This window comes from Leucoraja erinacea, chromosome 6, assembly GCF_028641065.1.
Source record: "Leucoraja erinacea ecotype New England chromosome 6, Leri_hhj_1, whole genome shotgun sequence".
Classification (NCBI taxonomy): domain Eukaryota; kingdom Metazoa; phylum Chordata; class Chondrichthyes; order Rajiformes; family Rajidae; genus Leucoraja; species Leucoraja erinaceus.
In genome coordinates, this window is record NC_073382.1 from 2,342,504 (window position 1) to 2,359,134 (window position 16,631).

General features: G+C 39.3%; 1 protein-coding gene across 6 annotated transcripts in view; it reads left to right on the plus strand.

Annotated features, from left to right (window-relative positions):
* Positions 1-16,631, plus strand: part of ppp2r3b (protein phosphatase 2, regulatory subunit B'', beta) — an 87,738-nt gene that overhangs the window by 56,554 nt on the left and 14,553 nt on the right. For 4 of the 6 annotated variants that reach the window (XM_055636462.1, XM_055636464.1, XM_055636463.1 and 1 more), the window contains 8 exons: positions 2,380-2,454; positions 3,901-3,987; positions 4,639-4,795; positions 6,248-6,296; positions 8,569-8,658; positions 10,326-10,501; positions 15,212-15,330; positions 16,352-16,461. In XM_055636462.1, coding sequence (XP_055492437.1) covers positions 2,380-2,454; positions 3,901-3,987; positions 4,639-4,795; positions 6,248-6,296; positions 8,569-8,658; positions 10,326-10,501; positions 15,212-15,330; positions 16,352-16,461 — 863 coding nt within the window. The remainder of the gene's footprint in view (positions 1-2,379; positions 2,455-3,900; positions 3,988-4,638; positions 4,796-6,247; positions 6,297-8,568; positions 8,659-10,325; positions 10,502-15,211; positions 15,331-16,351; positions 16,462-16,631) is intronic. The other 2 variants (XM_055636466.1, XM_055636465.1) reach the window with 2 other exon arrangements.

Below are 16,631 nucleotides of genomic sequence, written 5' to 3' on the forward strand. Positions count from 1 at the left end.
ATGGGATGTAGGCCAATGTTCCAACATTATTATTTTTTAATCTCCTCATTAATTTCCTCATTGGTTTCTCAAAACATTTTTCTACAGTTGATTATTCCATACAACTCTTACAGTGCTGCTCTGATTATTGTGCATTTGCAGAATGAGATTAGTTAGACTGACCTTTGATCGGAGAAAGAAACAGTAAATGAAAATGGGTCATTCAGTCCCTTGAGCCTTTTACACCTTTTAAAGAGCTGGTGTATTATGCTTCTCTGCCATTTCTCCAGATTGTTTAATATCTTTTGTGAACAATCGAGTTTTATTAACAATAAATCCCAACTTAGAAACTGTTTATTCCCCTCTATTATCGGCTTCTGAATGGTCCTTCCATCCTGCCATCAGAGTAAGGTACAGTCCGACATTTGACTTGTCACCGGAACTGTCATGCTACAATGCTGAAAGCTATATTGTTGTTTTTTTCTTTCCCTTTGTTCTACTTATTGTACTCTAGTTTGGCTTGGTTGTATTTACAGTGCATTCAGAAAGTATTCAGACCACTTCACTTTTTGCACATTTTGTTACGTTACAGCCCTATTTTAAAATGATTAAATTCATTTTTTTATCGTCAATCTACACACAATACCCCAGAATGAAGAAGTGAAAACAAGTGTTTAGAAATTTTTGCAAAGTAATTAAAAAGAAATAACTGAAATATCACATTTACATATGTATTCAGATCCTTTGCTATGCCACTCAACATTGAGTTTAGGTTCATCCTGTTTCCATTGATTATCCTTGATGCTACAACTTGATTGGAGTCCACCAGTGATAAATTAAATTGATTGGACATGATTTGGAAAGGCACACACCTGTCTATATGAAGTCCCACAGTTGGCAGTGCATGTCAGAGGAAAAACAAAGCCATGAAGACGAAGGAATTACCGGAGACCTCTGAGAGAGGATTGTGTCGAGACACAGATCCGGGGAAGTGTATAAAACAATTTCTGCAACATTGCAGGTCCCGAAGAGCACATTGGTCTCCGTCATTCTTAAATGGAAGAACTTTGGAACCACCAGAACTCTTCTTAGAACTGGCCACCCGGCCAAACTGAGCAATCGGGGGAGCAGGCCCTTGATCAGGGAGGTGACCAAGAACCCGATGGTCACTATGACAGAGCTCCAGAGTTCCTCTATGAAGATGGAGAACCTTCCAGAAGGACAACTATATCTGCAGCACTCCACCAATCAGGCCTTTATGGTAAGCAGAAGCCACTCCTCAGCAAAAGGCACATGATGGCCCGCTTGGAGTTTGCCAAAAGGCATGGGAAACAAGATTCTCTGGTCTGATGAAACCAAGATTGAACTCTTTGGCCTTAATGCCAAGCGTCACATCTGGAGGAAACCAGGCACTGCTCATCATCTGGCCAATACCATACCTACAGTGAAGCATGGTGGTGGCAGCATCATGCTGTGGGGATGTTTTTCAGCGGCAGGAACTGGGAGGCTAGTCAGGATTGAGGGGAAGATGAACGGAGCAAAGTACAGAGAAACCCTTGATGAAAATCTGCTCCAGAGTGTTCTGGGCCTCAGACTGCGGCAGAGGTTCACCTTCCAACAGGACAACGGCCCTAAGCACACAGCCAAGACAATGCAGGAGAGGCTACGTAACAAGTCTAAATGTCTTTGAGTGTCCCAGCCAGAGCCTGGAATTTAACCCGATTGGACATCTCTGGAGGGACCTGAAAATAGCTCTGCATCGACGTTCCCCATCCAACCTGACAGAGCTTGAGATGGTCTGCAGAGAAGAATGGGATAAATTACCTAGATACAGGTGTGCCAAGCTTGTAGCACCACACCCAAGAAGACTTGAGGCTGTAATCTCTGCCAAAGGTGCCTCAACAAAAGGTCTGAATACTTAAGCACATGTGATATTTTAGTTATTTCTTTTCAATTACTTTGCAAAAATTTCTAAACACCTATTTTTGCTTTTTTTATTATGTGGTATTGTGTGTCGATTGATGATAAAAAAAATGAATTTAATACCTTTTAGAATAAGGCTGTAACGTAACAAAATGTGGAAAAGTGAAGGGGTCTGAATACTTTCTGAATGCACTGAATTGCACAGTATGTATAGTATTAGCACATTTGATTAGATAGTTTGCAAAACAAAACTTTTCACTGTACAAATTACAAATACTTGTAGTTTACATGAAATTATATATTGGAGGCATGAAGCAGCTACATCTTCTCACATCTCACCACGTTCCCACTCTGACCGAGTGGCAATCCATTCACTTCATGATTATTTTGATTGTGTTCGATGATTATAAAGCAACTTTGTTTAAATAGCTTGATAAAAACTCGATTGGTTGAATGGCTGATGGTTTCCTTCTGTAGGATGTGGTGAATGCACACCCTGGGCTAACGTTTCTCAGAGAAGCAACGGAATTTCACACTCGATACGTCACCACAGTAAGTGATGCTTTTGGATAGAGAATAATTTTAACTTGTCTTGTTTTTGTTGTATTTGTTGCTTGCATCTGTATTAACTAGTGTTGTAGTAGTTTTGGTTGCTCGTAACTTGAAGCACATGCATGTTCTTGTTTACTTTTTGCATGTCACAAAGATGTTTTAAAAAAAACCCGTTGTGTATCTTTTTAAAAAGACAGTAGGAAGAAATTAATCTTAACACCTCCTTTAAATGTTTGAATTTCACTGCAATGGTTTATAAAACTTGAGTTTTCACTTTGCAAGACGTCATATCAGTTATTGGTCCCAATGCTGTAGATCATCCACTACCCCAAGCTCATAGTTTATCTGTACGCTGGATCTTCCAGTTTCTCACATTGCACATCAGGATCCTGGCATGTTGATGCTATGCATGACAGCCCAAGTACCCAGTTGCATGTCACAAGCTGAAAATCTGCAGCCGCTCATGATGCCTTCTTGAACTCCAGTCCAAATAGGTAGTGTGGAAGTGGCCAGCCTTTTGCAAAGTGAAAGTCCTGCAATTATGTTCTTCAATTGAAATTGCCAGTTGCCCACTTATGGACACACACAGTCAGATCATTGCCAATCTCTACATGCGAGTTTGCCTCATATTGGATGTCACAGGTTTGGCGGGTTCTGCTGGAGTAGGCTGGGCAAGTAAGCACAGTTTAATTTATAACCACAGCATGCCAGTGATTGAGGTGATGAATGTTTGGGATGATAGATGCGGTGCTAATCAAACAGCTCGTTCTCTTGTAGATAATGTTGACTTCCTAAGAATTGTTCACACTGCACTCATCCAGGCAAGTGGAGGGTAGACCAGCATCCTCTTGACCTTTACATTTTAGATGATGGGAAGGCCCAAGTCATTTGTTGCTGGACATCCAGCCTCTGGCCTGCTCATGTAGCCATGGTAACGATGTGGTAGGACTGCTGAGATTTCATCTGATCCCCTGAGTGTGAGTTTGCTTAACTCTGTCCAGTGCGTGCTGAGTTTTGCTGCCGTTCTGTATTGCATCTTCACTAAAACTAGCACATTACCATTTTTAGGTATGCTCGGTGCCACTGTTGGCCTGCCCATGCATATTGAGAACATGGAGTTTGGTTGCAATTTCCTTTAGCTTGCATTTTTTTGTTTTGTTTATTTAGTTGAAACTTTTGTTTCTGTTTTTTTTTTTTTTTTTTTTGCCCTACATTGTTCCGACATGTTTTTAAATGTAGAATTAGCCAAGACATGGAGGGTATTTTTCAATTTCATTTGTTATTTCCATATCATTCACAGAGAACTTGGATTGTCTCTTCATTCTTCCATTCCGCAATAGATACTTTCCTGCATTGGATCTTATCAACCATAGTGTACCTCATTCTATTTCCTAAATTAAATTGTTATCAAATGCTAATGATTTAATTTTTATTTTTATTGCACAGGTCATACAGAGAATATTTTACACAGTAAACAGATCATGGACAGGACGTATGACATGTACTGAAATTAGGAAAAGTAACCTTCTGCAGGTATTGCCTTTTATAACCCGCATGTGTGCTAGCTCCTCACTCGATCCTACTGATCTTTTCAACTTGTGCGGGTAAAGTATTTGAAATCTCAATACTTATGCAACCTCGAGTCACATGAATTCAAGTATTTAACTCCATTAATCTTCTCTGACATTTTAATTTGTTTTTTAACAAAAGCTTCCATGAGGTAGCATTTCCATAATTTGTCCCACATGAGAAGCAGTTGACTGTCTTTCAGAATTTGCTCTGAAATACGTATTGAGCATACCATGACTTGGGCAAACCAAAATGCTCAGCACCTCTCTATATTGTCAATCAGTAAATTTCAATGGCTAGAAATGGATGAATGTTTTGCTCCTTTTCATTGCAAATGTAATTAAATAAATCAATCAATCAAGCTTTTTTTTTTTTTAATGGATACAGTTGCACAATGCTGATCCAAAGATAAAGATTTACAAATTTGCTAATGTATTCTCAAATAATCTGCACATCATTGCACAAAGTAGACATGGTGGGAGTTTTCTATAAAATGGTTGAGTTTAAATTTTCTGTGGCAGAAGATTACTCACTAACATGTATTAGTAGTTAGGATAATTACTTTTTGAATAATTTGTATGAATTCTAAAGTGAGGGTATGTTATTAATTTGCAGAATCTAGCCTTATTGGAAGAGGAAGATGACATTAATCAGCTGACAGAATTTTTCTCCTATGAGCACTTTTATGTGATCTATTGTAAGTTCTGGGAACTTGACACTGACCATGACCTCTACATTGATCAGAAGGACCTGGCAAGACATAATGATGATGGTATGACATGCAACATGAAGTAGCAGGTCATTAATAGTCAGCTGTTAGATGCTTCAAATGACAGATCATGCATGAATAAATGGTGAACAGCTATCTGGATAAACTATTTCAAATCGGCCCCTTTTATTTTCTGGAACATAAACCAAACCACAAAACAAAAATCTGCATTGTACTTGCCATTTTTCATCCTGCTCCTTTTGTCACTGTATAATTAAATCTCAGCCCATCAATAATCATTTTTATTTTGGAGAAAAAAAATAATTAAATCCAAATATATGAGAAGGGGAAATTTATATTAATTCCATTTATCATCGTGAGATGGTTAAGTCAGGAAACCTTTTTCTTCAGTTCTCTATTAGTGCAAAACCATTCATCTGTGATCTTGTTCATCATTATAGTTGCTACCACTTGAAGGATTTTTTTTTTTTAAAGAATATTCCATTGGTCACTCTTTAGGCAAGATGGATAATTGTTATATGTGGTGAATGTTGACCACAATTGGGTGTCAAACAGTCTAAGCTGAATTCAAGCTCCCTAACTTTCTTATTAGCTTTTGCTTCAACATGGTCCAACTTCTCACCCAGGTTGTGATAGAATTCAAATCCATTTCAATAACATCTCATTTTGAGCAATTATACAAATTGGCTATTTTTTGTTGCTGAATCGCCCTGTGTGCATTCATTGACGCGCGAACATGATGGTTGTGGTGGAGGGAGTGAGATGGATGAACAGAGAAATCCCATAGAATTCATCTCTGTAATTTAAAAAAACCTGCCATTTTATCTTGCCTTCAGTTATTAGAAAACTTATTTAGCTAATTGTGATAAAACTTTGACATCAAGGCTTGGATTTTCACGATGCTGAAAGTGAATGAGGGCTGATCGGTGAAGGAGCAATGGGAGGAGGGTGTAAATTAACATGCTGTCAAATCACTAATGGAAAAACCCTGGACCTTTATAGAATTCACTAGCTGTGATGTTGAGATCGGTGCAGGTTTCTCATTCAAGGACATTATTCCTTTGGGATAATGGATTTTGATTACTTTCTGTGACCTCTAGAAAAACGTGAGGCCATTGTGTCCATGAACACAAATATGTTGCCTTATTTTTTAAATGATTCGAACCAGATTTGCCTGTTTAACAGCTGAGATTAGTCTGAAAAAAATTTTGCACCATATTTTTGCTGATAGTTTAAAAATTCCTTTGAAGAATACAATGACTTTAGCATGATATAAGCAATCCATTAATATCAAATCTACTTTGTTTTGAATGTGGTATTGATTAGATTATTCTTGCAGATGAATGATTTGAAGGTTTAAAACTGCAGATATTGTTAGTGCCGAACCTAGTTATAACATCTATTGATTTGGTGAATCTACGTGTATATTACGAAGTTTCTTCATTTTACAGGAGGTGCTGTGATTATAGCTTGAATGATCCTTTCTTTTTTTAGCTATATCGAGCAGAATGATAGAAAGGATTTTCTCTGGAGCCGTTACAAGGTAAATATCCTGAGTGTTACTTTATTCTGGTTTGCCACAGAACAACTTTAATGATCAAATTACCTTTATAATTTTGCACATTTACCATCGCATTTTGTTCTGATTTGGTGAGATTATTTTTCTTTTAACCAAAAACTATTCAACAGCAACGCAAAAGGTTCATGTTTCATGGGAGCTGAAAACTTGTGATCCCATTCCCATCACTATCATAACACTCATCTCTGTGGCAATATGGACAACATTTCCTGTGTGTCCTGACCATATAAACAGGGCATGGTTTATCTTCCCGATTACCACTTTATTAATCCACTGTCAGTCATCATAACAGTAATTTAAATCATAATTAGTAGAGCTATGAAGTGGCCCATTCACCAGTAGCCCGTTCATTCTTTTCGATAATGGCTTCTACCAGGAGCACTTGGCTCCAAACCTCAAATACTTTGTCCAAATATGGAGGACGAGTTGAAATCTAGAGATGAGGCTGACCTCATGACATCAAAGCAACGTATCAATAAAAATGTTAAGTGGAATAAAGGGCGAACTTTTCAATGTCAGTGTCTAGACTGGCTATCTGGAGAAGGGTTTCGGCCCGAAACGTTGCCCATTTCCTTCGCTCCATAGATGCTGCCTCACCCGCTGAGTTTCCTCCTTTTTGCACTTTTGTCTATTTTCAATGTGCTATATTTGTTATCAGTCTAAGGAAGGTGATTGTGATGGTTACTGATCAGGTCAGTAACCCGCTGTTATTTACGGTTTCAGGACTCCTTTTGGCACTTTTGTCAATATTTTCAATGATAATTTGCTTTGCATTTTTTGTTATCCCAGTCTACAGTCAAGGAAGTCAAGTTTGATTTGTGATGGTTAGTGAAATGAAAGTGGTCAATAATCGCGGAACACAAAACAACAACGTTATTTACAATCATAACACACATATTATTTTGCATCCTAGAAGGAAAAACGTTCTGTACATCTTCAGTTTACAGTGCGAATTGCCTTGTCAAAAATCCTTCTCAACCCTCCGTTCTCACTATGGCAACGGAGGCGTTTGCCTGATTTAGAATCTCTGTTGCATGGTCTCTTTTTGTTTGTTTGCAAATCCCAGTGCCTCCCTACAGCGGCCGAACGCACTACTCTCTGCAGAGCCTTCTTGTCCTTGGCAGAGCAATTCCCGAACCAGATGGTAATGTTCCCGGACAAGACCTAAGCCATGCTGTTAAAGGTAGTGAACATCTGCGCCACAAATGCCCACCTCCCACTGAGACTCATCTGTAATACTTTTGCGGATATTTATTTTTGTTCTTTACTCTGCCCCCCCCCTCCTAATCAATATTTGAGATCCTCATTAACCATAAACGATTTGCAGAGTCGCACAAAGATGGCTATAAGAGCAGGTCAGAAGTTTACTGTCCTAGTATGAGTGGTCGCCATCTGATCCCCAAAATTATTTCCATCTGTATAGAATGAATTGGCTGTGTAATTGTAATACTCTCCTATTGACTGAATGATTCCAGTGGGAGCAACATGCAGTGGTTTCATTGTGTGTGCGCTAAGGCTTTTTGTAAATTGGAGAAACCAAAAAAATAGTTAGTATCCGTGAAATTATTTTTAATTCTGAGTGCCTAATAAAAGGATGTATATGACCTTAATGTATATTTCTGCTCCCTTAGAGACCACATTGCCCTATCTGTATTGAAATATATTAACTGTAGTTGCTCTATTTGCATTGTAGATATAACAATTATAAATTGTAGTTTGGTCTAATCACCAAAAATCTGCATACCCTATTGCACAATGCAGCTTTAATGTAATTGCCAACTTTTGTACCATTACATATGATGTTTTATTTCTTCAGATTGTAATTGTTGGTGATTTTGTATAAATCCTTTCCATCCTTCTTCATCACCATCTGTTGATGTTTTTGTACCTGCTTTTGACATTAGAATTCATCCATTTTAACTTCTATCAGTCCTTGTCCAGTCAATTTCTCAGTTGTTCAAACTGATTAAAGAAAGGACAGTTGGTCCCCTATTTTCCGCTCTGGATGATCACATTTCACACTCTTCAGCAAGTGTCGTGTAAGTTTTTAAAAGCACAAGTCTGACTGATCACATTTGCTTAGATACACTATTACAATAAATTATGGCCTTAATTATAAGTTGGCACAAGAGGTGAGTAATATAGCTCATTACCAGCACCTGGTGAAATTACTCCATAAAGTACCTAAAATGTACCAAGTTTAAACGTAACTTTAAAATTGTTGCATATTTTGCAGGCATAAGAATACTAGAAAAGAAAGGAAAATTGGTTATGCAGACTTTGTGTGGTTTTTGATTTCAGAAGAGGATAAAAAGACACCAACCAGGTGAATAATCGATTTAATAATAAAGGAAGCAAAATTATTACATTTTCTGTCGTGGAATTTTGTAAATGAAGTTGAATATGTTGTTTGATTATTTTTAGTGATTTCAATAGTTGGATGTAGTTACTTAAATTAGACTTTGAATTTGGACTGTCAAGATTTCAGAGTACCTAATTTAAAATATGTATAAATGTAATAATACCATTCTGTTTTATTCCCTCATTGAAATAACATTCATCTTTTATTGGAGCGGAGGCACCAATTGTTCTGAGCAGTTTCTCTAGCTTGATCTTCTGTAAAAAAGCCTCTGTCATGTCAAACAAAAGTCTAAATTTGCACCTTGCATTAACAGAGCAAATGCACATCAGTCTGACCTATATAGGTTAGGAACATTCAAGCATAAAGATGACACTGCATCACTTTTTTCCCCCCTCTGATCACCTGAGCTATGTCCTCTGACCAACTCTTCACCATCTCTCCAACGCCTCCAGTTATTTAGGTCTGGTCTCGCTCTCGCTCCAATGCCCTCCTGCCATAATTAGTAGCCCTAAATGTTTTAAAAATGTCTTTAGCTAGCTAATGTATCCATTAACCATTTTCAACAGGACATAAGAACTGAGTCAGTTGAGACAGTAAGTTTGCAAGAAACGTTTAAATTAAGGAGCCTGCTTTGGAGACTTGATTTTTAAGTCTTTAACTAAATTTAAACTAACTTTAAACACAAGGGCAGCACAGTGGTGCAGCTGGTGGAGCTGATGTGTGTGTGTTTTCCTGTGACCATATGGGTGTTTTGATTTCCTCCCACATCCCAAAGATGTGGGTTTGTATGCTAATTGGCCTTAAAGTGCCCCTGGTGTGTAAGGAGGTCGTAAGGAAGATGAGTAGAATTAGGCCATTCGATCCATCAAGTCTACTCCGCCATTCAATCATGGCTGATCTATCTCTCCCTCCTAACCACATTCTCCCCATATCCTCTGACACTAATCAAAAATCCATCTCTCCCTTAAAAATATCCACTGAATTGGACTCCACAACCTTCTGTGGCAAAGGATTCCACAGATTCACCACCCTCTGACTAAAGAAATTTCTCCTCGTCTCCTTCCTAAAAAAACGTCCTTTAATTCTGAGGCTATGACCTCTAGTCCTAGACTCTCCCACTAGTGGAAACATCCTCTCCACATCCGCTCTATCCAAGCCTTTCACTATTCTGTATGTTTCAATGAGGTATGAGAAATTGAGAATAACATAGATCTAGGATGAACGAATGAACAACAGTCTATGTGGATTTGGAGGGCTGTAGTGCCTGTTTCCATGCTGTATCTCTGAACTAAGCTCTAAACTAATATAATTGATCACCAGCCCTTGTGAACATTTGTAAATTTAACAAATGACATCTTACATGAAGCAAGCTTCCTACTCAGAAAAGAGATGACAGGGGTAAAGGGAAATATTGACGACGTGGAACTGCATCAAAACAAAGGGTTCATATTTAAATTAAAGTATTCCAGCAGCAGTTTCTATTAACTTTTTTATACCTTTGGAACATTTGAAAAAAATAGGCTGAGAAGAGGGCTACCACCATTCAATTAATTGTGTTTGTTTTCCACATTGCAAATGAATAAAATGAAATACAATATCTTGGCACTGATTGTTATTTTCTCATTTGACAGTATTGAGTACTGGTTTCGCTGTTTGGACCTCGATGGAGATGGAGTGCTATCCATGTATGAACTGGACTATTTCTACGAGGAACAGTGCAAGAAGCTTGAATGCATGTCTATTGAACCATTGCCTTTTGAGGACTGCCTTTGTCAATTGCTTGATCTTGTTAAGCCAGAATGCGAAGGTAATCATTTGATAGTGATGCAAATTCATCTGATCTAGTCATGTTTGTGTTTTCAGTGCAAATTAATTCTATTCCTTCAGTTTTTTATTAAATGAACCATGTTGCTGATTATTGAAACATAGAAAATAGGTGCAGGAGTAGGCCATTCGGCCCTTCGAGCCTGCACCGTAATTCAATATGATCATGGCTGATCATCCAACTCGGTATCCTGTACCTGCCTTGTCTCCATACCCCCTGCCCCCTGATCACATTTAAGAGGGAGTTAGTCAGGCACTGAGTTGGATGATCAGCCATGATCATATTGAATGGCGGTGCAGGCTCATCTACTCCTGCACCTAATTTCTATGTTTCTCTAATTACCTCTTAAATATAGCCAATGAACTGGCCTCAACTAACTTCTGTGGCAGAGAATTCCAGAGATTCACCACTCTCTGTGTGAAAAAAGTTTTCCTCATCTCGGTACTAAAAGATTTCCCCCTTATCCTTAAACTGTGACCCCTTGTTCTGGACTTCCCCAACATCGGGAACAATCTTCCTGCATCTAGCCTGTCCAACCCCTTAAGAATTTTGTAAGTTTCTATAAGATCCCCCTCAATCTTCTAAATTCTAGCGAGTACAAACCGAATCTATCCAGTCTTTCTTCATATGAAAGTCCCGACATCCCAGGAATCGGTCTGGTGAACCTTCTCTGTAATCCCTCTATGGCAAGAATGTATTTCCTCAGATTTGGAGACCAAAACTGTACGCAATACTCCAGGTGTGGTCTCACCAAGACCCTGTACAACTGCAGTAGAACCTCCCTGCTCCTATACTCAAATCCTTTTGCAATGAATGCTAACATACCATTGGCTTTCTTCACTGCCTGCTGCACCTGCCTGCCTACTTTTAATGACTGGTGTACCATGACACCCAGGTCTCATTGCATCTCCCCCTTTCCTATTCGGCCACCATTTAGATAATGGTCTACTTTCCTGTTTTTTGCCACCAAAATGGATAACCTCACATTTATCCACATTATACTGCATCTGCCAAACATTTGCCCACTCACCCAGCCTATCCAAGTCACCTTGCAGTCTCCTAGCATCCTCCTCACAGCTAACACTGCCCCCCAGCTTCGTGTCATCCGCAAACTTGGAAATGTTGCATTCAATTCCCTCATCCAAATCATTAATATATATCGTAAATAGTTGGGGTCCCAGAACTGAGCCTTGCGGTACCCCACTAGTCACTGCCTGCCATTGTGAAAAGGACCCGTTTACTCCTACTCTTTGCTTCCTGTCTGCCAGCCAGTTCTTTATCCACATCAATACTGAACCCCCAATACTGTGTGCTTTAAGTTTGTATACTAATCTCTTATGTGGGACCTTGTCGAAAGCCTTCTGAAAGTCCAGATATAACACATCCACTGGTTCTCCCTTATCCACTCTACTAGTTACATCCTCGAAAAATTCTATAAGATTCGGCAGACATGATTTACCCTTCATAAATCCATGCTGACTTTGTCCAATGATTTCACCACTTTCCAAATGTGCTGCTATCCCATCTTTAATAACTGATTCTAGCAGTTTCCCCACTACCGACGTTAGACTAACTGGTCTGTAATTCCCCGTTTTCTCTCTCCCTCCCTTTTTAAAAAGTGGTGTTACATTAGCTACCCTCCAATCCTCAGGATCCACTCCAGAATCTAAAGAGTTTTGAAAAATTATCACTAATGCATCCGCTATTTCTGGGGCTACTTCCTTAAGTACTCTGGGATGCAGCCTATCTGGCCCTGGGGATTTATCGGCCTTTAATCCATTCAATTTACCTAACACCACTTCCCGGCTAACCTGGATTTCACTCAGTTCCTCCATCTCATTTGACCCCCGGTCCCCTGCTATTTCCGGCAGATTATTTATGTCTTCCTTAGTGAAGACAGAACCAAAGTAGTTATTCAATTGGTCTGCCATGTCCTTGTTCCCCATGATCAATTCACCCGTTTCTGACTGCAAGGGACCTACATTTGTTTTAACTAATGTTTTTCTCTTCACATATCTATAAAAGTTTTTGCAGTCAGTTTTTATGTTCCCTGCCAGTTTTCTTTCATAATCTATTTTCCCTTTCCTAATTAAGCCCTTTGTCCTCCTCTGCTGGTCTCTGAATTTCTCCCAGTCCTCTGGTAGGCTGCTTTTTCTGGCTAATTTGTACGCTTCATCTTTTGTTTTGATACTATCCCTGATTTCCCTTGTTATCCACGGATGCACTACCTTCCCTGATTTTTTTTTTTGCCAAACTGGGATGAACAATTGTTGTAGTTCATCCATGCAGTCTTTAAATGCCTTGCATTTCATATCCACCGTCAACCCATTAAGAATCAATCGCCAGCCTATCTTGGCCAATTCACGTCTCGTACCCTCAAAGTTACCTTTCTTTAAGTTCAGGGCCCTTGTTTCTGAATTAACGATGTCACTCTCCATCCTAATGAAGAACTCAACCATATTATGGTCACTCTTGCCCAAGGGGCCACGCACAACAAGACTGCTAACTAACCCTTCCTCATTACTCAATACCCAGTCTAGAATAGCGTGCTCTCTCGTTGGTTCCTCTACATATTGGTTTAGAAAACTATCCAAGAAATCCTCTTCTTCAGCACCCTTGCCAATTTGATTCACCCAATCTATATGTAGATTGAAGTCACCCATTATAACTGTTTTACCTTTGTTGCACGCATTTCTAATTTCCTGTTTGATACCATCTCCAACTTCACTACTACTGCTAGGTGGCCTGTACACAACTCCCACTAGCGTTTTCTGCCCCTTAGTGTTTCGCAGCTCTACCAATAACGATTCCACATCCTCAAAGCTAATGTCCTTCCTTTCTATTGCGTTAATCTCCTCTCTAACCAGCAACGCTACCCCATCTCCTTTCCCTTTCTGTCTATCCCTCCTGAATATTGAATATCACTGGATGTTCAGCTCCCAGCCTTGGTCACCCTGGAGCCATGGCTCTGTGATCCCAACTATATCATAGTCATTAATAGCTATCTGCACATTCAACTCATCCACCTTATTACGAATGCTCCTTGCATTGAGACACAAAGCCTTCAGGCTTGTTTTTACAACACTCTTACCCCTTATACAATTATGCTGAAAAGTGGCCCTTTTTGATTTTTGCCCTGGATTTGTCTGCCTGCCACTTTTACTTTTCACCTTGCTACCTATTGCTTCTACCCTCATTTTACACCCCTCAGTCTCTATGCTCACACATTTAAGAAACCCTTTCCCTTTAACTCCATCCCCCACTATCCCATTCGACACCCCACCCCCCTTATTCAGTTTTAAACCACCCGTGTAGCAGTGGCAAACCTGCCTGCCAGAATGCTGGTCCCACACCTGTTAAGATGCAATCCATCCCTTTTGTACAGTTCCCCCTTACCCCAAAACAGATCCCAGTGATCTAAGAATCTAAATCCCTGCTCCGTGCACCAGTTCCTCAGCCACACGTTCAGGTCCCGTATCTCCCTGTTCCTGCTCTCGCCGGCACGAGGAACTGGAAGCAAACCGGAGATAACAATCCTGGAGGTCCTGCTTTTCAGCATTTTTCCGAGCTCTCTAAAGTCACGCTGCAGAATATTCATCCCCTTCTTTCCGACATCGTTTGTGCCGACATGCACTACCACCTCCGGATGTTCAACTTCGCCCTTGAGGATTTTCTGCACTCTGTCCGTGACATCCTGGATCCTGGCACCAGGAAGGCAGCACACCATCCTCACATCCCGTCTGTTGCCGCAGAAACCCCTGTCCGTACCTCTCACAATGGAGTCTCCCACTACAATGGCGTTGCCTGCCATTATGCGAAATATATTTATGTTGAAGTACTTTTGATTGACTTTTTTGACGGAGCTATGTGTGTTCATGTCTGTGGGATGACTGCGCTGCAAGATATATTTGTTTGGTCAGCACTAAGTATGTCCAACTTGGGGTTTTCAATAATTAGATGACGAATATCATTTGTTTCATTGTGGCACACTTTCTGGAAATCTCAGCCAGTCCTTAATAGTAAAGCTATTATTACAAACTAGGCTTGGAGAAAGGATGAGTGGTTGGGGGGGGGGGTGTTCAAGAAGAAACTGCAGATGCTGGAGAATCGAAGGTAGACAAAAATTCTAGAGAAATTCAGTGGGTGAGGCAGCATCTATAAAGCGAAGGAAATAGGCAACGTTTCGGGCCAAACCCTTCTTCAGACTGATGATGGGGGGGGGGGGGGGGGGGGGGGGGGGGTTAGTAGTGGTTTGTGAAAGAAAAAAAAGTATTCCTACTCTTAACTGCAAACCTACAACTCCTTCCTAAACCATAAATGGGTGAGTAGTGTGTATATTAGATAATAGTGATGTTGGAATAGATTTTTATCACAATCACATACTTTCATATTAGTGTTTGCTTTGGCAATGGAAAAAAGTATATTAGATAACAGTGATGTTGGAATGGATTTTTAACACATATTTTCGTATTAGTGTTTGCTTTGGCAATGGGGAAAAAAGCTAACTAGCAGCTTCAGATGATCAGGGAGGAATCGTATGAACATGCAACTTGGTATATTATAGGAGAGATTCAAGACTTTTATTGTCAAGCCGCATAAACCCCAAGTTATTTATAGTATAAATAAATATTATTATTAAGTTTGTTTAAAGTAAATTTTTTATTAAATTAACTTGCCAATTTTGTTGTACAGGAAAAATCACACTTCACGATCTGAAGAAATGTAAGATGGCAAATTTATTTTTCGACACCCTTTTTAACATCGACAAGTATTTGGAGCACGAGCAAAAGGATCCTTTTTCTATCCAGAGGGTAATTGTTTTAACACTAAATCATATCCTTTGTACGACATTCCTAAATTCTTAAAACATCCCATGATGAGAGACTCCACAATCTTAATGAAGCAAAATAAATGATCTAAACTAGTATTACGGTTGCTAAACCTCAAAAAGAACGGTGTAGGAATCATTAAGGAAATATTTGCCTCGTCTCTGACTCCATTCAACTGGGCTGTCACTCCAGTTTCAGATCGTAGTTGTTTCATCATTGTAATGCAAACAATAATGTAAATCATCAGATACTATATTGCTCTGAAAGTTATTGGGTACTGAGGAGGCTTAGCCACCAGTTGATTATCTCCAAAGAAACCTACAATGCAAAGGCATCATTCTGAATAAACTATCACAGCTTGTTGCAAGTTCAATAGGAATTAACACCGTCTCCCGCACCATCGCCCTTGGTTGGGAATAACTTCTTATCACGTTGATCTTGTCCATTCTCGAGGGAGCTTTGGGCTTTGAGGTCCATATACATTAATACTTGGATGTACCACATTGTTATATGCATTACTCATTCTCATATGCATCTTTATTGCTGGCTAATGTGTGGGGCTCTTTTGGATCAAGTATGCATTGCCAAGAATCGACCCTAAAAACAAAAATACATCCTTTCAATTTCTTCCTTTGTTTCTATTCAAGCTACTCTTTGCATAATTTTCATTTTTAATTCTTTAGATCTTCAATAAAAGTTACTAGTTGTCACTTGGATCTTTCCTTAAATTTTATAAATGGTAAATTTCCAATTACCCAAATAAACTTTGAATATGTTTGGTTAGAGTAGGTCACGCCAGATTATATCTTTGGATATTCAAGGGGAAAAGTGCCCATAAAATTGAGTAGTTCTGTAAAAATTGGAATTAATCGTCTATGCATGAGACTTGTACAATTAAGCTGTCTGTAAAAACAGGGAGAATTGTGCAGTGTTTTTAAGCTCCATTCATAACTATGTAAAAAACTGTTGTGAAACCTCTGCAATTGCAATCTTCCCTGTGCAGCAGGATGTGGAGAATGAGGGACCAGAAATGACTGACTGGGAGCGGTATGCTGTAAATGAGTATGAAAGTCTGGTGGCAGAAGAGGCAGCTAACGAGAACTGGAATGATGGGTAAGAGACTAGCAAATTAATTTAGCAATGTTTGAAGATTAACCGCACATTTTTTAAAAAATCATTATTAAAGAAAAATTTCCTTCCAGCACACGAGGCAGCCATTTTACCCATGAAGTCTATGCTGGGTGTTGGAACAGAGCCATCAGTCCCATATATCTCCCAGCAAC